Source organism: Hypanus sabinus, unplaced genomic scaffold, assembly GCF_030144855.1.
Source record: "Hypanus sabinus isolate sHypSab1 unplaced genomic scaffold, sHypSab1.hap1 scaffold_2040, whole genome shotgun sequence".
Lineage (NCBI taxonomy): Eukaryota > Metazoa > Chordata > Chondrichthyes > Myliobatiformes > Dasyatidae > Hypanus > Hypanus sabinus.
Genome location: NW_026780142.1, coordinates 21,813 through 42,396, shown reverse-complemented (window position 1 = coordinate 42,396; position 20,584 = coordinate 21,813). Strand labels below are relative to the sequence as shown.

At 48.2% G+C, this 20,584-nt stretch overlaps 1 protein-coding gene across 1 annotated transcript; it reads right to left on the bottom strand.

Annotated features, from left to right (window-relative positions):
• Window positions 1–2,677: 2,677 nt before the first annotated feature.
• Window positions 2,678–19,929, bottom strand: LOC132387620 (C-type lectin domain family 9 member A-like). Its single transcript, XM_059959991.1, has 7 exons — window positions 19,895–19,929; window positions 15,056–15,185; window positions 13,334–13,450; window positions 10,322–10,420; window positions 5,822–5,964; window positions 5,208–5,272; window positions 2,678–4,255 (listed from the first exon to the last, which is right to left on the bottom strand). The coding sequence occupies exons 2-7, from the start codon at window positions 15,120–15,122 to the stop codon at window positions 3,961–3,963; spliced, it is 786 nt and encodes a 261-aa protein (XP_059815974.1). The 5' UTR covers window positions 15,123–15,185; window positions 19,895–19,929; the 3' UTR covers window positions 2,678–3,960.
• Between the last annotated feature and the right edge of the window lie 655 nt (window positions 19,930–20,584).

The window sequence follows — 20,584 nt, the reverse complement described above, 5'->3', positions numbered from 1 at the left end:
TTATATAACGAACGCCATTTTCTGCCCACTCGATGAGTTGAAATCTGTCTTTTGCCCCACTTGCAGAGCAGTGAACGAAGATCGCCTAACATCAGACCCTTAGGCCCACAATGCTGTGATACACCAATTGAGTAAATCACTTCTGACTGCACGACAACCATCTCCCTGCATTCCCTGCGCATTAACGTCCCTGTCAAAGAGGCACATGAACCCCTCTCTCCCTGAGTTTGTCAATGATTCTCATGCGACCAGTAAAGCCGCCCCTCGACTTTGAATACATCCTGCTTCATCACGACTAATACAGCCGATACCGGGAATGTTGAGCGGACGCTACTGCCAGCCCTGAAACGCCGTCTCACTAATGTCTACACTATCATAATTCCAGCCATTGACCCCTACCCTGAGCTCACTGGTCTTTCCTACAATAATTCCTGCATAGAAACGGGGGCAGCTCAGAACATGACTAACTGCAGGCTCAATCTTTGCCTCCCTCACTTTGTCTGTGGTCAACCCCATCTGCCTCAACAAACACTCCGCTATTTGTTTTGGCATTCTATTTTTCACCGCCCTGCATCTCTAATTCAATCCCCAACCCTTCTCCTCTTTAATGACAGAATTTCCCGCTGGAACATGAGTTTCAGTCCAGTCGACGTGGAAACGGTGAGATTTGTTCGGTGGCGGAGAAAGTGAAGGTCTGCGCTACGTGGGGGCGCTGTGACGCAGCCTCTGGACAGGTGTATGTGCCGCCCTCTAGTGTTCGCCTGGCAGAATACAACCTTTGTTGGTGTCGAATCAAGATTTCGGTCGCATTTTGTGGTCCCCGGGCCTCAAGCTGCGTTGTGGTCTATTTTAAGCCTAATATATTATAGTTTGCTTTTGCACCTTGGTCCTGGAGTAACGCTGTTTCGGCTGGGTGTATTTATGCCTATTCATCTGAGATTGAATGAAAATTCATCTAGGATTATATTGAAACAGGACTCATACACTGGTCACACTTTCCTTAGAAGAGAACCCAATGTTCCAACCATCAGAAGCACTCATTTATACCTCGACACCTTAGCCACGTGTTACTCGGTGTTGCCTTCCTATTTCTGGCCACATCAGCACGTACCGAACTTCGCCTGCTCACCCTCCCAATGAATATTGCTCAGAGCGATAGTGACCCCGACACTCGAGAGGCAAAATACCGTCCAGTAATCCCTCTATCACACACAGAACGTCTTTTCTCATTCCCTCTCATCACAGCGCTCCTCATCTCGCCCTCCCCCTTCCCTTCTGAACCAGTCGAAAACCACTGCAAGAGACCCGACCTGAGATACTTCCATCTACTTTGTCATTTCACACCTCCGCCCAAGTTGTTAGACCTGTTATTGTGTGGTTTGGCCACAAGGGGGCACTTTCTCTAGGTCTGGCTGTTTAACCCCTTTCATCATCCTGACTGTCACCCAGTTTCCTGTAATCTGTACATTAGGCCTAACTTCCTCCCAATATGTCCTCCCTATCACCCCTCAGCTTCGCGAATGATCCCGAGTTCATCCAGTTCCAGTTCCAACCCCTTAACGCCGATTCTGAGAAGCTGCATCATGATGAACTTCTCCCTGGTGAAGTCGTCAGAAACACTGAGGTCTCCCTGTCGTCCCACGTCCTGCAATAGAAACATTCAACTCTCCTGCCAGGCATGGCCTACTGCTCTAATTGAAGGAAACAATAAATAGACTGAAAACAAATACATCAACAGTGGCTCCTGTCTTTAGTCTTGGCTGATGAATCCGCTTCCCTGATTGGCTGTGGTTCCACGAAACGCGAGGCGCTGTCACAACGACTCCGTCTGTCAGACTCAGAGCGAAACAGCCACATTAAACCTCCCTCCCCTGTGTTTGTCAATGCATCTGATGCGACCGTTAAAGCCGCCCAGCACCCTTGAATTCTTTCCTCCTCAACTAAAATCCGGAATGATGAGCTAACTGTCCTGCCCGCCCTGCAACCACCTCCCACTAATGACTGCCATATTATAACTCCAGTCGTTGGCCCCTACCCTGAGCTCATCTGCCTTTCGTACAATACTTCCTGCATTGAAATGTACGCAGCCTAGAACATGAGTCCCAGCAGGCTCAACATTTTACTTCCTGACTTTGTCAGAGGAATTGCCAACATCTGCCCCGCTGGAGATGTCGTCTTTGGTTTGGGTTGGTGCCGGCTTGTTCATTTCGAGTCTGAGTCTGAATTAATTCCAGACCTGACTCTGCATTTGGGTTCTACAACATCCAGAGCTGTCTCGGTTCGGAAGGGATCACAGCTTTAGGAGTTTGAGGGGATGTGCTCTCTCAGTGAAGATGAGGAAAATTCTATGGATATTCGGTGGGGAGCTTTCTGACTAGCCGCATCGCCGCCGGGTGCGGATGCTGCAAAGCACAGAATAGTCACGGGCTACAGAGGGTTCCAGCCTCAGCCGCCACTCTGACGGTCAGACCTCTCCCTACCATCGAGGGCATTGTCAAGAGGCGATGCCTCGAGAAGGCGGCATCCATCACTGAGTACTGTCCCCACTCGGGAGAAGCTCTCTGCTCGTTACTACCATCAGGGAGGAGTCGCCGGAGCCTGAACACCCACACACAACGATTCAGGAACATCTTCTCACCCTGCGCCATCACGACTCTGAACGCACGAGCAGACACTCGACATTTTTGCGGTGTTTATTAATGTTTGTAATTTACATTAACTATCCATTTTTTTTTCAATTCTGATGCAGCAGAAGAACACATTCTAAATTTCAGATAAAAAAATAAAAATCAAATAGCGATTCTGCTTAAAAATATCCGATAGGACAGGACACTTGGCACGCTGGCCTTCACCGGTCAGTACACTGAACACAGGAGTCGGGAGATCACGTTGCAGTGGTACAAGACGTCGGTGAGGATTTCTGCTTTAGGAGAACTGTCACTGAACCGGACAGAGTGTCAGGGAGTTTTACAGGGATATTGCAGGAAATCGAGGGTTATGTAGAGAGGGAGGGAAGTTTGCGACTTTATTCCCTGGATCAATGTTGCAAAGTTACAGAGATGCATAAACCCAAGAGCGGCACAGACAGAGGGAATACGCACAGACTTTCACCCATTGTTGGGTTATCGAGAATCAGATGACACAGAATGGTGGTGAGAGCGGGTGGGAAGGAAAGAGAGAGAGAGAGAGAGAGAGAGAGAGAGAGAGAGAGAGAGAGAGAGAGAGAGAGAGAGAGAGAGAGAGAGAGAGAGAGAGAGAGAGAGAGAGAGAGAGAGAGAGAGAGAGAGAGAGAGAGAGGGAGAGAGAGAGAGAGAGAGAGAGATCATGGAGACGGAGGATTCAGAGAGAATGGAGAGGTAGCAGAGAGTGTGAGAGAGTTGGCTGAGAGAGAGAGGAGAAAGAGCGGGCAGAGAAAGTGCGAGGCAATAGGGGGTGGAGAAGGACGGGACGGGTTGGAAATGGCCACAAAGCAGGGGGTCAATGAGGACAAAGTTTTGTCGGTGTATAGTGAGGAGAATGGGGACCCCTCAGCAGTTGGAGAATGGGGTAGGAGGAAGGGACAGGGAGGGCGAGGAGGGAGTTTGAGTGGATGGAGGCTTGATAGTTGACAAAGAGACAGTGGGGAAATAAAGTGTTGGCACTGGATTCAGATCGGCAGTACTGTCACAGACGACACAGGATTGAGGGGAGTGTGGGTGGAAAGGAGAGAGAGAGAAATATCGGGGAAATGGAGAGATTAGAGTGAACGGTGAGGGAATCGAGTGGTGTAGAGTGGCGTACGAAAGTGGGAGAGAGGTGAAAGAGGAGGGTAGAGGGAGCAGAAGAATGCGGGCGGAGGAAGTACGAGGTAATAATAAGATAGGTAGAGGGAGCAGAAAGCGCGGGACGGGGAAGGAGGGAAAGAAGGGGATGGACGGGGAGAGAGGCTTCTCAGTGTGTGGTGGGGAGAATATAGTTGCGTTAAAAGGAGGAATTGAAGTAGGAGGGAGGGGCGGAGAGTGTGGGCGGGGAATCTGAAAGGATCGGGGAGTGAGAGTGAAGGGGAGACTGGAGGTAGTCATTTGATTCACGAGCCTCCACTGGCTGTTGACAGAGACCCTGGATCTTTTCAGGAATATCCGGCAACAACGACTTCTCGCAGATGAAATGCTGATCACGATCGCAAGGATACTTCATACTGACTGCAGTCGGATCACACTGCCAGCAGTAGGGCGTCCCCGAAAGCCCCTTGTACAGGAGACGGAAGCTCGCATTCCTATGCAAGGGGATTAAACAATTTCAACAGTGACAAAACAGCTCCAGCAGAGAACCCGAGCCGAGACCGTCCCCAAGCTAATCCCAAGAAATCGCTCTCTCCCAACAGCCTCTGTCAGTCCCCAAAATCCTCCCACTCAAACGCTCTCCCTCACCGCCCAGTGCCGGTACCCAGACTGATACCACGGTCCCAATGTCTCCCCACTATCCTGGGTCAGTTCCCAACTAATTGCACTGACCCAATGTCTCCCCACAGCCCCGGATCCCCAAAACTAATCACACCGAACCGCTTTCTCACCACAGACCCCTTTCAGTCCCCATACGAGTCGAACAGGACTACCCTCCCCCCTCTGATCTGTTTCAGTCCCCGCACAAACCCCACTGTCCCACCGTCTACTCCCGCTGCCCAGCTCAGTTCCCTCAGATCTATATCAATCAGCAAACGAATCACACTGTACCTCCCTCTCCTCACAGCCCGGCGACCAGCTCTGAACTAATCACTTTACCTCACTGTGTGTCCATGGCCCTGTACTGGTCTCCAAACTAATCCAGTTGTCCTACTCTCGCCCCTCAGATCTAACTCATTCACTAAACTAATCCCGCTTTTGCTTCCTCGCCTCACAGTCAGGCGACTATCTCCAAAATGATCCCACTGCAGCGCGCTCTCCTGACTGACATGAGTCAGTACCAAAATAATCGCCGTGTACTGATCTCTCCCTACTGCCCCATGCCAGTTTCCGAAATATTCACACTGCCCTGTCCTTCCCCGGCAGACATGTGTCGGCCCCAAGATGCTCCTTTTGTACCACCCTATCCCCTACCCACTTACAAACAATTCCCAATAACCCTCACTTTTCCACAAAACTACTTCAGACCGTAAACGAATTCTATTTTCTCCCATCAGGTCTATCACAAAACTCAATTCTCACCCGACAGATCCGTCAAACTCTCACCTGTTTTCGCATTTTCCAATCCAGTATATGCGGGTTTGGTTCACAAGATTGCGGGATACAAAGTTCTGGGAAATTTAAATTTACTGTATCAATGCCAAGAATCGAAAACTATGATACGGAGATTCTCTCAGTTGATAACAACAGGAATCTCGTCCGGGACTCTGTGAAGGTAGCTTCAGTGTGTATCTGACCCTAGGTGTGTGTGACGGGACGGTGTGGAGGGAGCTTCACTCTATGCCTGACCCATGGAGTGTGTGGTGGGACTGTGTGGAGTGAGTCTCACTCTGTTTCTGTCCCCGGGAGTGTGTGATGGGACGGTGTGGAGGGAGATTCACTCTGTGTCTGACCCCGGGAGTGTTTGATGGGACGGTGTGGAGGGAGAGTCACTCTGTGTCTGACCCCAGCAGTGTGTGATGGGACAGTGTGGAGGTAGCTTCACTCTGTGACTGATCACGGGAGTTTGTGATGGAATGGTGTTGACGGAGATTCACTCTGTGTCTGACCCCGGGAGTGTGTGATGGGAATGTATTGTGCGTTTTCACTCTGTGTCTTAGCCCGCTGGTGTGTGTTGATTCCTGTGTTACTGTCGTACCTGCTCGTGCTGTGCAACATACCGCTTCATCCTTTGAATTGATTTCGAGCAGCCTTGAATCACGGTTTGAACATTCTTGAATCGCTTTGTATAAAGTTGTTACAAACGTGGAAACGTAATAACACCAGTTTTTATTTGTGACCCAATTCTCGGAACAGGTTTGCTCTGGAAATCAGGAACAAGGAACAGTGAGACACAGAGTGAGACCCGGGGTGACGCAGAGAGTGAATTTCACGCCATGCGGTCCCATCACGTTCACCTGAGGTCAGGCACAAAGAGAATTTCCCCGCCTTCGACATCGTTCCTTGGCGCATTAACAATAGCAGGCACAATGAATATCCCTCCACACCATCCATCACACACTCCCGGATGAAAATACCTGAGCGCACACGTCAGATAGAGGCAGATATACAACATAGAATACAGCACAGAACAGGCCCTTCGGCCCACCATGTTGTACCGACTCTTAAGCCCTGCCTGGAATATATCCCCAAACTTAAATTCCTCTATAGACCTAACTAGTAGTGTCTTAAATTTCACGAATGTTTTTGCCTGTACCACTCACTCAGGCAGTACATTCCACGCACCAACCTTCCTCTAATATCCACCTTGAACTTCCCTCCCCGTTCCATAAAGCCATGTCCTCTTGTACTGAGCAGTCGTGCCCTGGTGAAGCGCTAGTTGACCACGCTGTTTATTCTTCTTAATATCTTGTATACCTCTATCATGTCTCCTCTCATCCTCCTTCTTTCGCAAACAATAAAGCCCTAGCTGCCGTAATCTCTGATCATAATCCATACTATCTAAACCAGGCAGCATCCTGGTAAATCTCCTCTTTAGCCTTTGCACAGCTTCCACATCATTCCTATAGTTAGGAGACCAGACTGGACACAGTATTCTAAGTGTGGCCTCACCATGGTTTTATAAAGTTGCATCTTTCCCTCGCGACTCTAAAAACACTATCCCTTGGATTATGAAAGCCAATACTCCATAAGCTTTCTTAAATACTTTATCTACCTCTGAGGCAACTTTCAGGGATACGTGGATATGTACACCCAGATCTCTCTGCTCCACAACGCTAACAAGTATGCTGCATTTTACTTTGTATTCTGTCATGGTGTTTGTCCTTCCAAAGTGTCCCACCTCACACTTCTACGGGTTGAACTCCATCTGCCATTCTCAGTACATTCCTGGATCCTATCGATGTCTCTCTGCAATCTTCAACAATCCTCTACACTATTGACAACTTCACCAACCATTGTGTCGTCTGCAAACTTGCCAACCCACCATTCTACCCCCCACATCCAGGTCGTTAATAGAAATGACGAACAGTAGTGGTCCCAGATCCGATCCTCTTGGAACACCACTAGTCGCAACTTCCAATCGGAATATACCCCCTCCGTCACGGCACACTGCTTTCTGCAGTCAAGCCAAACATCCTGGGATCACATGCCTTACTAAAATCCATATAGATCACATCCACTGCACTACCCTCATCTAGATAAATGGACGCCTCTTCAAAGAACGCTACACGATTCCTGGACACGATCTGCCCTTCACAAATCCATGGTGACTGTTCCTGATCAGACTATGATTCTCCAAATTCCTGTTTATCCTATCTCTAAGAATCTTTTCCAACATCTTCCACACCGCAGACGTAAGGCCTATAAATACGTGGACTATACCTACTAACTTTTTTGAACAACGTACAGCATTCGCCTCCCTCCAATCCACCGGTGCCATTCCAGTGGACAACGAGGACAGAACGATCCTAGCCAGTCTCAGCAATCTCTTCCCTTGCCTCGTGGAGCAGCATGGGGAATATCCTGTCAGGCCCCGCGGTTTTATCCGTCCTAATATACTTCAAAAACTCCAGCCCCTCCTCTCCCTTAATATCAGCAATGATCCTGAGCTTCAACCTCGCTTATATTGTCCACACTTTAATCAGGTTCCTTCTCATTGGTGAATACAGAAGAGAAATATTCAGTGAGGAACTTGTTCATTTCCACAACTATCAGGCACAACTTCCCAGCTTTATCGCTAATCAGTCCTTCCTTCACACCTGTCACCCTTTTGTTCTTCACATAATTGAAGAATGCCTTGGGGCTTTCCCTTACCGTACTCGACAAGGCCTTCTCATGCCCATTTCTTGCTCTCCTCAGCCCCTTCTTAAGCTCATTTCTTGCTACCCTATATTCCTCAATAGCCCCATCTGATCCTTGCTTCCTGAACCCCATGTTTGCTGCCCTCTTCCACCTGACAAGATTTTCCACCTCACTTGTCACCCATGATTCCTTCACACTACCATTCTTCATCTTCTTCACCGGGACAGATTTATCCCTAAAATCCTGCAAGAGATCCCTAAACATCAAACACACATCCATAGTACATTTCCCTGCAAATACGTCATCCCAACCCCCAGCCGCAAGTTCAAGCTTTACAGCCTTATCTTTTTGACCTTCCCCAATTAGAAATGCCCTGTCCTCTCTGATTCTATCATTTCCCATGATACTACTAAAGGCCCAGGGAGTGTTGGTCACTGTCCCCCGGATGCTCACCCACTAAAATCTGTGGCCTGAACCGGTGGGTTACCTAATACTGGATCCACTATGGCATTCACCCTAGTCGGCCTGTCAACAAACTGTGACAGGAATCCGTCCTGGACACACTTAATAAACTCGGCCCCGTCTAAACCATTAGACCTAATCAGGAGCCAAGCAATATTAGGGAAGTTAAAGTTACCCATGATATCAACCCTGTTATTTTCCCACCTTTCCAAAATATGCTTCCCAATCTGTTCCTCGATGTCTCTGCTGCTACAAGGGGGCCTATAGAATATTTTAAATGGAGTAACTGCTCCCTTCCTGCTCCTGACATCCACCCACACTGACTCAAAGGAGGATCCTGCTGCATTAGCCACCCTTTATGTAGCCGTAGTGTTATTGCAGACCATTAACGCCACCCCTTCTCCCCCTTTCCCTCTCTCTATCCCTTTTAAACCACTGAAGTCCAGGAATATTGAGAATCCAAACCTGCCCTGCTGCCAGCCGTCTCTGTAATCGCCACCATATCGTAATTCCATGCACGTATCCAAGCCCTCAGTTCATCTTCTTTGTTCCTGTCGCTTTTTGCATTGAAGAGACGCACTTTAGCCCTTCTACTTTACTATCTTTACACCTTTAATTCTGTTCCTCTTTCCTCTAAGCCTCTTTATATGTTAGATCTGGCTTTGCCCCATCCACTAAACGCAGTTCTCTCATTACCTTTATCCTCCTCCACCTCACTATTTGCTCTATCGCTCTGGTTCCCCCCCCCCCGCGGAAATCTTGATTACATCCACCGCAGCAGCTCGAGCAAAACTTCCCGCAAGGACTTTAGTCCCCCTATAGTTCAGGTGCAACCCGGCCCATCGTAAAAGGTCCCACCTTCCCTGGAAGAAGAAACATGAAGCCTTCCTTCCTGCAACAACTCCTCAGCCACGTATTTATCTGCATTATCACCTATTTCCAGCCTCACTGGCACGTGGCACTGGTAGCAATCTTGACATTGCAACCCTGGAGTCCAGTCCTTCATTGTTGTACCAAACTCCCTAAACCCTCTTTGCAGGACCTCCTCCTTCTTCCTATCCTCCATTACCTAATTTGAAGCTAATTAGATTAATTAAAGTAGCTTGCCAAGCCTTACCTCACTGGGAGCAAGCTCGTCTTCAGTCTCTGCTCGCAGATGCCTCTCGAGCCAAACCCTTCCTAGTCTGTTTCCCACTACTCAATTGCCCGCCCCGTTAATCTGTTCGATTTTTTAAAACCTCTCGCTGCTTCAGAGGCCGATTTTCAAGTGCTTGCGTAGTCGTGCCCCGTCCAAACTGCGGAAGAAATGACATCCCCCTCTCAATCTGCTCACTTTTTAAACTCACCCGTTCACTCAGAGGAAGAGTGATTCTCCCTCTACAGCTTCTCAACACACCACAGAGAAAAGTGACAGACACAGAGAGAAGCTGCCTCCACACGGTCCCATCAGACATTCACGACATCAACACCGTGTGAATCTCCATCCTTTCGTCCCATAACACACTCCCTGTCGAGTCACAGAATGAAGCTCCATCCACACCGTCCCATGACACTCTCCCGGTGTCAGACACAGAGTGAAGCTCCCTCCACACTGTCCCATCACACACACACGGGGTCAGACACAGAGTGAAGCTCCCCCCCACACCGTCCCATCACACACACACGGGGTCAGACACAGAGTGAAGCTCCCCCCACACCGTCCCATCTCACACTCCCGAGGTCAGACACAGAGTGAAGCTCTCTCCACACCGTCCCATCACACACTCCTAGATTCAGTGATAGAGTGAAACTTCCTCAACACAGCCCCATCACACAAACACCTGGTCAAACAGAGAGAGAATCACCCTCCACGCCATCTGTTCACATACTCCTAATTTCAAGCACAGAGTGACGCTTCCTCCCTCCATGCCTGCCCTGTGACGAGGAACGGGATAAAGAGGGGGATGATGCCTCACCGCTTCTGCTGGTCAAATATTCACAGATTTGAGCCTTGGTTTCGTTGATAGATCTGTACTTCGTTTCCATCTCAGTGAACTTGTGACGGACCTGTGACACTGAGAGAGATGGTGAAGAATGTTTAGCCTTTACGTAAGTCAGCGTCACGCTACCGAACCGTTCAGAGTGTCACAGTGCAGCATGTCCTTTTGGGCACAGTGGGAGCCGTCGGCGCCACCTTGGGGGAAAATCGATGTTCCTGTGAAGATTTTGTTATTACTATGGGGGTTTGCGTCAGTGTCGTGCGTGGCATGTCCGGGTTGCTGTGAGGAACGTGTCGTTGTCACTGTGATAGCAGTTTCTGTGCCCCGGCGGGAGGTGGGCCGGGTAACAATAACGTGTCACGGTGTCATGGTGTGGGGTGTGCTGGTCGCACAGAGTAGGGTATGTCAGTGCCACGGTGAGAGACAGTTCATGGCCACGGTGTGTGTGAGAGTGACACGCTGAGGTGTGTGTCGGTGCGAACGAGAGTTCTATGTCCATGTCATTGTGACTTTGTGAATTGAAGTGTCGGTATCTGTTAAGAATTTTACCTGTGTCAGGGTGAGGTGAGGGTAATTGCCTCAGTGAGCGGTACATCGGTGTTATGTTGAGGAGTGATACTGTCGCCGTAAGGGGTGTTGCAGTGAAGTGTGAGTATTTGTCACAACGCGGTGTAGAGTGGATCACGCGGAGGAGAGTGAAGGTGTCACGGTGTACGGTACCTCAGTGTCACGATGAAGATCGTGTTGGTGTCACTGTGTCGCTTGAGCGGATTATCAGTAACACGGTCAGAGGCCTGTCGATGTTACAGACACGTGTGTGTCACGGCGATGGTCGTGTCAGTGTCGCGGTTAGGAGTGCATTTGCGTTTTGTAGAAGGTCGTGGCCGTGCTACGGTAACGGCATTGTTGATGTGATGGTGAATGGCATGTCTGTGTCCGCAATAGTCTTGATTATGTTACGGTATAGACCGTGTTTTATCACGATTTGAGGTCTGTCCGTATTATGGAACATAGAATAGTACAGCACAATGTTGTGCCGACCCCTTAAACGCTGCCTCCCATATAACCCATCACCTCAAACTCATCCATATAACTGTCTAGTAGTCTCTTAAATTTCACTGGTGCATCTGCCTCCACCACTGAATCAGGCAGTGATTTCCACGAACCAACCACTCTCTGAGTAAAAGACCTACCTCTAATATACCCCTTGAACTTTGCTCCCCTCACCTTAAAGCCTCTTGTATTGAGCAGCGGTGCCCTGTGGAAGAGGCGCTGGGTGTCCAATTTAGCTATTTCTCTTCATGTCTGGCATACCTCTATCATACCTACTCTCATCCTCCTTTTCTCCAAAGAGTAAAGCCTTCTCTCCCTTTATCTCTGATCATAATGCCTACTCTCTAAACCAGTCAGCATACTGGTAAATCTCCTCTGTACCGTTTCTAATGCTTCCACATCCTTCCTATAGTGAGGCGACCAGAACTGGACACAGTCCTCCACGTGTGGCCGAACCAGAGTTTTATGGAGCTGCATCATTACCTCGAGAGTCTTAAACTCTATCCCTCAACTTATGCAAGCTGACAACCATAAGCCTTCTTAACTACCCTATCTACCTGTGAGGCAACTTTCAGGGATCTGTGGACATGTGCGCCCAGTTCCCTCTGCTCCACCACACTACCAAGTACCCTCCCATTTACTTTGTATTCTGCCTTGGAGTTTGTCCTTTCAAAGTGTACTACCTCATACTTCTCCGGGTTGAACTCCATCTGCTACTTCTCTCTGCAATCTTCGACAATCCTCTACACGATCCACAACACCAGCATCCGTTGTGTCGTCTCCAAGCATGCCAACCCATCCTTCTACCCCCAAATCGATTTCGTTAATAAAATCACGAAAATCCTAGAACCGATCCTTGTGGAACACCACTAGTCACGGCACTCCAATCCGAATGTACTCCCTCCGCCAAGTCACTCTGCTTTCTCCAGACAAGCCGATTCTGAATCCACCCGGCCAAGCCTCTCTGGATCCCATGTCTTCTGACTTTCGAAGTAAGATCGACCGCGTAGAACCTTGTCAAATGCCGTACTAAATTCCATTTATATCACACCCTCTGCACTATCCTCATCTATATGCCTGGTCACCTCCTCAAAATTGTATCGGGCTCTTTAGAAACGATCTGCCCTTCAGAATGTCATGCTGACTGTCCCTGTTCAGACCATGATTCTCTAAATGACCATAGATTCTATCTCTAAGAATCTTTTCCAACAGCTTTCCCAAAACAGACGTCAGTCTCACTGGTCTATAATTACCCGGAGAATCCCTCTAACTCTTTTGACCAAGGTTCAACATTCCCTCGAATGCTCCCATACCATTACCGTGGACAACGAGGACATAAATATCCTAGCCAGAAGCTCAGCAATTTCTTCTCTCTCGTCGTGAGGCAGCCTGGGGAATATTCTGTCAGGCCCCAGTAACTTATCCGTCCTTATGCATTTAACAACTACAAGAGCTCCTCTCCCCTAATATCAACATGCTCCAGAAGATAACATTCTATCATATTGTCCTCACCGTCATCTCGTTCCCTCTCAGTGGAGTGTTCCGAATCGAAGTACTCATTGTGGACCTCGCTAACTTCCACAGTCTCCAGGCACATCTTCCCACCATTATCTCTAATCAGTCCTACCTTCATTCCTGTCATCCTTTTGTTCTTAACATAATTGAAGAATTTCTTGGGGTTTTCATTTAGCCTACTCACCAAGGCCTTCTCTTGCTTCATTCTTTCTCTCCACAGCCCCTTCCTCATCTCTTTTCTAGCTACTCTATGTCCAATAGACCCGTCTGATCCTTGCTTCCTATACCTCATGTATGCTGCCTTCTTCCATCGGTGTTACGGTAAGGGGGGTGTTGGTTTCACTGTTGTGTTTTACAATCTCAATTTATTCCACTCTCTTTATTGCCGGTCTGACTCCACCCGGAGACGGTTCCACTCACCATGGATCGAGAGACCGGCCACTATCACGAAGAGGGCGGATGTAACTAGACAGAATAGGCATATCTGACGATATGGTCTATTTCCGATCTTCACTTTCGACTCCCGTTCTGGCGCAGCTGTGGAGATATCATACGACCATAAGATCATAATAAATATTAAATAAGACAAAAGGAGTTACTTAATGAATATTTTACTTCGGTATCTTAGTGATTGTAGTGATGACTTCCAGCAGACTGAAAAGCCTGAGCATGTAGATCTTGAGAAATGGATGTAATGGAGCTTTTGGAAAACATTAAATTGTTAAGTCGTCGGTACCGGCCGAAATATACCACAGGCTAGTGTGGGAGGCGAAGGAAGAGATTGCAGTGGCTCTGGTGATGATCTTTCCATTATCAATGAAGACGTGAGAGGTTCCGGAGTATTGGATGGTTGTGAATGTTGTTCCTTTACTCAAGATGTGGAGAAGATATAGCCCAGGAAATTTTAGACCAGTGAGTCTTAACTCAGCGGTTGGTAAGTTGATGGAAAGGATCCTGAGAGGAAGGATTTATGAACATTTCGAGAGGTATAATATGTTTTGGGATTGTCAGCTTGGCTTTGTAAAGGGCAGTTCGCGCCTCACAAGACGGAATGAATTTGTGTGGGGATGTGACGAAACACACTGAAGAGGGAAGAACAGTTGATGTGGTGTAGATAGATTTTAGCAAAGCCATTTTATAAGGTACCCCATGCAAGGCTTAGTGAGAAAGTAAGGAGGAATGGGATCCAAGGGGGCATTGCTTTGAGAATCCACAACTGGCTTGCCCAAAGAAAGCAAAGGGTGATTGTAGACGGGTCATATTCTGCATAGGATTCGGTCACCAGTGGATTGCCTCAGCGATCTGTTTTGGGACCCTTATTCTTCGTGACTTTTAGGTGAACTGGATGAAGATATGGAGGGATGGGCTAGCAGGTTTGCTGATGGCACAAAGTTTGGGTGTTGTGGATGGTTGTAGGGCTGTCAGACATAACAGCGGGGAATTGATAGGATGCAAAACGGGGCTGAGAAGTGGCAGATGGAGTTCAAACCAGTTAAGTGTGAGGTGGTTCATTTTGATAGGTCAAATACGATGACAGAATATTGTATTAATGGTAAGACACTTGGCAATGTGGAGAATCAGACTGATCTTGGTGTCCGATCACAAAGCAGTTGCGGAGGTTGACTCTGTGGTTAAGAAGGCGCATGGCGTATTGGCGCGACGGATACAAAAGAGGAGGGAAAGCGGGAAGGAAAGGGAGAGAGAGTGGGAGAGAGGGAATAGAGGGACACATAGCGTGGAAGAGGGCAGGGGAGAGGGGTAATAAAAGTGTATGTGGTTGAAGGAAGGAGAGAGTGGGGTGGGCCGTTAGAGGGAAGGGAGAGAAAGGGAACAGCATGGGAAAGAGAGGGAAAAGAGAGGGACAAGTGGCTGAGTGAGGACAGGAGAGCGGAGAGTGGATGAGATGGGAAAAAAGGGATACAGGGGAGAAGAGAGTGAAAGAAGAATGACGTGAGAGGGAAAGGGAGAGAGAAGGGGGAAAGTTATAAGGCTTGTGCAGAGTGAGAGGAGGGAGAGTGGAGCGAAGGGAAAAGTGGGGATTAAAATATATTTTAGAGGGCTCCCTCCACAACGTCCAATCCCACACTCCCGGGGTCAGACACAGATTGAAACTCCCTCCCTCCATCTCTCTACCCCACTCACCTCGGGAAGGAGTCTCTGAGTCCGTTTTTGTGAATTTTACATTCACGTAAGTCTCGCTGTCGTCCATCCTGTCGAGGATCCTCTGCGCTTCTGAGCTCAGGAAGGAGAAGTAACCGTTGTCAAAGGAAACCTGTTTTGACAAGGGTGTCCGACAGACACCATGAAAAATGAGATGAGCAGCTGAAAAAGAGGAACCGAGAGCAGGTGGTGGGGGAGGTTCCGTGGAGAGGGATTGGAGTGTGCGAGAGGTAAGAGATAAGAGTGGCAGTGGACAGAATAATGATAGAGGGGAGAAAGAGGGGGAGGGAGAGAGTGGGAGATAGCGTGTCGGCGGAGAGAGAATTGGGTGACAGTGGACGGAGTGCGTGGAACGGTAGAGGGAAATGATGGGAGAGATGCGGGAGTGAAGAGAAGAGCGATGGAGATGAGAAAACGGAAGTAGATGGGTAGCGAAATAGAGGAAGAGGCGTTTGGGAGAGTGGGGGAGAAAAGTGGGGGAGAGAGGGGGAGCAAAGTGGGGGCGACTATACGGGAGGAAGAGAAGGAGAGAGATGGAATGAGGAGCGGAGAGGAGAATAGGAAGGAGAGAGAGTGTGGCACAGCGAAGAAAGCGGTCAGGAGAGGGATGGATGAGGGAAAAGGAATGTAGACGATGATGGAGAGCGTAGTCGAATGGGGAGAGAGATGAAAGGAATGGAAGGAGGGAGGTAGAGAAGGAGGGCGGGTGGAAAGAATGTCGGAGAGACTTGCTCCAGAGCAAACACCCAAACACCAACGAGGTTAGTGAGCTCCCCCTCCCACCGATTAACCTGAACAACTCCTCTCCTCTCGTGCACTTCGCATTGTTTTCCCGTCTATCTCTTTCAGTTGTGCACTCTATATTTTCTTCTTTCGCTCTCTCTCTCTCTCTCTCTCTCTCTCTCTCTCTCTCTCTCTCTCTCTCTCTCTCTCTCTCTCTCCTCTCTCTCCTCTCCCTCTCTCTCTCACACACACACACGCCCACATTCTCTCTATCTCCTCTCTCTCCCTCTCTTTCAGCCTCTCTGTCCCTTCTCTCTCACCCCCTTTGCCTCCACCATTCTTCCCTTCTCACCCACCTTCCCCCACTTTCAACAATTCCTCATTATCTCAACCCACTACTTCATTTGTCTGTCATTCGTTTTCTCTTTCTCCTCTCCACCAACGACGCCTGTCACCCCAAACTGTAGATACCCCTCAACCATATATTGTTTGCCCCCCCGAACACAGTTCCCTGCATTATTCCCCATCATTCCGCTTTTTCGAGGGTTGGGGGAGGTGGTGTTTGGGAATTTTGTAGCGTTCAGCCGGGGACTTCCAGCTGTCTGTCAGAATCTCTCCCTTCTCCCAGTTACCCTCCCTCCCGCTCCGTCGCCCTCTATCCATCCCTCCCTTCCTTACTCCTCCACCCAACCCTCCCCTTCTCTTGCACCACATCGTTCCTCTTTTCATTTTGCCCTTTCCCTCCTACTTTCGTCTGACACAATCACTCCCTCTCTTAATAGGGTTTTATTATAGACTAACAGTTAGCGAGAATTGGAGGAGCAAACCTGCAGTGAGATGGCAGGCAACTGCAGTAAACATAAAGTTGTGATAGAAGGGGCTTTTATTTTTCGACATATTGGTTAGGGCTCTCATACTGTTAAATTTAAAGAAAGGTTTGGATTTGTAAAATATGTTCATGAAAGTTTTCTGCATCAGTATATAGAGGTATCGGCTGGAGATTATGCAATATTAGATCTCCTATCAGGAAAAGAGTTAAGACAGGTGACGGAAGTGTGTGTAGGGGGACACATTGGTTCCAATGATCATAACAATATTGGTTTCAACTTGATCATGGATAAAGATAGATCAGGCGCTCGGGTAGAGTTTCTAAAATAAGGTGAATTTGAAGACATGAGAACAAAATCTAAAAAGTGTGGATTGAGACAGGTTGTTCTCTGGAAAGAATGTCGTTTGTAGGCGGAAGGCCTTCCAAGGACAAATGTTGAGAGTACAGAGCTTGTATGTTCGAGCCAGGATTAAAGGAAACGTGAAAAAGAGTATGGAAACTTGGTTCATTATGGATATTGGAACTCATAAAGAAGAAGAGAAAGGTATATGACAAGTATAGGAAACAGGGAGGGAGCTACTTGAGGACTATAAAAGTGAAACAAAAACTACTTCAGAAAGAATTCAGGAGGGCGAAAAGAAGACATGAGGGAGCTTTGGCAGTCAAGGTGAAGGATAATCTAAATAGATTCTACAGGTGTATTAAGAGCAAAAGGATAGTAAGGGGTGTTTGTCCTGAGCCTGTACCTCCCTCCCTCCTGATGGTTGAAGTTTAGTAACTGTTCCTGAACCTTGTGGTTTGTGCCTTGAGGCTCCTGCCACTGTTTCCGATGGTGGAGGGATAATTAATGCTCCTGAACCTTGCGATGTGTGTCCAGAGGCTCCTGTAACTCCTCCCTGATGGCTGAGCGGCAGGAAGTGTACATGAAACAAAAGGTGTGTATCCTGAAGACCCTATAACTCCCTCCTGATGGTTAAGGGGTAATAACCGTTCGTAATCCGGGCGATGTTGGTCCTGAGGCTCCTGCACCCTCTTCTCTTTCTTCTAGTTGGGACTTCTACTTACGAATTATCACGTTCTTATGTTTTCTGCATGCGTCTGTGATCTCTCTACAGGTTTGTTTATCCTAATCCAGCGGACTGTTGTCTTGTCTATAATGTAGCCCCATGATCATGGCCATACATTTCTTATTCCTCATTTCCACCCATAAAGCCTCACTTTGACGAGTCGGCTTGTCTGTTCTCACTATGCACTGTGGTGACATCTCCTCAGTCAAGCAATGTCACCCCTCCTCAATTTCACGTCTAAAAATAGGGAAACCCGAAATATCGTGCTGTCATGCTTGCTCCCCTATAAGCAATATTCTGAAACAAATATCTAGAATATCATAATTTATTGTGCACAGCGGCTTAAAGCTTCCTGCATTGACATATACGCGGCTCAGGACACTGGTCGCAACATGCTCAACCTTTTGATTCGAGACTTTTTCTGAGGTCTTTACAACATCAGGACCCCTAACCACTCCACGACCTGCGCTGACACTCTGAATCCCATCCCCCTGCATTCGAGTTTAATAACTCTCCCCAAAAGCTTCATGCACTGTTCTGACAACCCTTCCCGCTGGAGTATCAGTTCCCTCCAGTTCAGGTGTAAACGGTCCTCCACCTCTTCTGTAGACATCCCACCTTCATTGGTAAATAACACAGTGAAGCCAAATTTTGAAGCCATCCCTACTACACCATCTCCTGACCACGTGGTGATCTGTATGGTTTTCCTATGTCTCGCCTCACTGGGACGGGTGGTGACCCTGTACTTTAATTTAATTGCTAAATCCCTGCCCTCATTTTGCAGAACCACCTTCCTATACATACTGATGTCATTGGTACCGATATAGAACAGGTCTTCCTACGTCTGGGCTCACTGCGACCGGTAGTGGTCCTATTCTTTAATTTAATTGCTAAACCACTGCTCTCACTATGAAGAACCATCTTCCCATTCATATATATGGACCAGGAATTGGGGGAAATTCAAGGAAAGGGAGGAGAGTTTAGACCACAGAAATGGTGATCAGATTGCAGTCTTTGCAGCAAAATATGTAAGTTACCATTTTTCTGCACCCTAACTCAGATTGGAGCCTTTTTAAACGCCGAAATCCAATGACCCATGGCTGGGAGTCAGAGACAGAGCGATACTCCCTCATTTCCCCATCTCCATCCATAAAACCTCAAAGAGACGAGTTCTCTTGTCTGTTCTGACTGTGCACAGCGGTGACATTTTCTCTGCCCAGTGATGCCACCCCTTCTCCTGTAAATCCTTCCGCTTTCCCACGTCTGAAAATAGGGAACCCCGAAATTACGCGCTGTTCCGCTTTCTCCTCTTGCAACCACGTCTCAGTCATAGCCGTAATATCATCTCTCCGTGTGTGGATTCATGCCCTGATCAGCTCAGCTGCCTTTCTTTAACGCTCGTGCTTTGAAATATCCCTTTGATCCCCGTCTCTGTCTGAGGTCTTTACAACATCCGTCTCCACACCAACTCCGCTATCTGCTCTGGAACACTGAATCCCATCCCCCTGCTACCGGAGCTCAACAACTCACCCGACAACTCTCATGCCCAGTACTGGCAAACTATCAGCTCCTATCAGTAAATCGTCCTCCATCTCTTTTGTGAAGATCCCACCTTCCTTTAAAAAATACAGTGTTGTCAAATTTTGAAACCATCTCACATATGTCAATACATGAGCCAAGTGCTAATCTGCAGGGTCTTCCTATGTGTGGCCTCAGGGCGACGGACAATTGTCCTGTCCTTTAATTTGATTGGTAAATCCCTGATCTAAAATGTTGAAAACCATTACTTTATTCATACAGGACCAGGACCTCTAGCTGCTCACTCACCCATTTAAGAATCATAGAGAAGGAATGGTGTGCTGAGGAAGGGGAGATAACTGGAGGCCACAGAAATGGCGTTCTGATTGCCGTCTTTGATGAAGAACGTGTGAATTACCAGTTTCTTGCTCCCTACCTCTGATCGGAGTCTTTTTAAACACCGAAATCCACTGACCCATGATTATGAGTCTGAGAGCGAGATTCCCTCCGTACAGCACCATCTCACACGCCTGGGAACATACACAGATTAATGCTCCCTGCACAACAATCCATCACACACACCCGGGGTGAGACATGGGAAGTAGCTCCCGCACCATCGCAGCACACTATACTGGAGTCAGAATCAGTTCGGAACCCTCTCCCTCCTCCGTTCTCCCCACTCACCCACACACAGCCTTTCGGCGTTCCGGTGGTCTCGAATTGTGTGTGTGTCTCTCGGAGATGGTGTGTGGTGTTTGTGACCAGTTGGTGTGCTGCGGGAAGAGGAAGGAAGGGGAGGAGAGAGGAGGCCAGGGATAGGTTGCATATTCTGATGCAAGTGGTTTGCAACCACATGACCAGCCTTTGCATAGAGAGAATTGGAGAAGCTCACAACATATCGTGGAAAGTGGGAAGAGTAATACTAAACGACATCTCTCCCTCATACTCGCCACATTTGCCTGAGACACGGAGAGAGGGGGGAGTAGGGAGCTGGGGAGGGAGGCGTCGTAGTTAGGGAGTGTTTAGCAGTTGGAGTGTATCACGAAGTCGGGCAGTAGCGTAGTGAACGCACGGGATTATGGAGACAGTGCAATGTGCAGGAGAGTGAGTGGATCACAGAGTCGGGGCTGCTTGTACACGAGGGATGGATGAGGGAGACGGGAGTGGTGTAGTGGAGACAGTGTGTCACGGTAAAGGGTTCAGAGAAGATAGGGTAGTAAAGAAAGCTTAAGGGATGTTAACTTTTATAAGTATTGGGACATAATTTAAGAGTCGCAGGGTAATGATTGAGCTGGATAAAACTCTGGTTAGACCACACTTGGAGTACAGTGTCCTGTTCTGGTTGCCTCACTATAGGAGGGATGTGGAAGCATT

Excerpts from the sequence above, each read along its gene's own strand:
- LOC132387620 (XM_059959991.1), bottom strand. The coding sequence starts at position 15,122 with ATGGACGACAGCGAGACTTACGTGAATGTAAAATTCACAAAAACGGAC. Across the intron at positions 10,421-13,333 it reads GGCCGGTCTCTCGATCCATG|TGTCACAGGTCCGTCACAAG; the intron begins GTGAGTGGAACC and ends CATCTCTCTCAG. Across the intron at positions 5,273-5,821 it reads TCAATTCAAAGGATGAAGCG|AACTTTGTATCCCGCAATCT; the intron begins GTATGTTGCACA and ends TAAATTTCCCAG.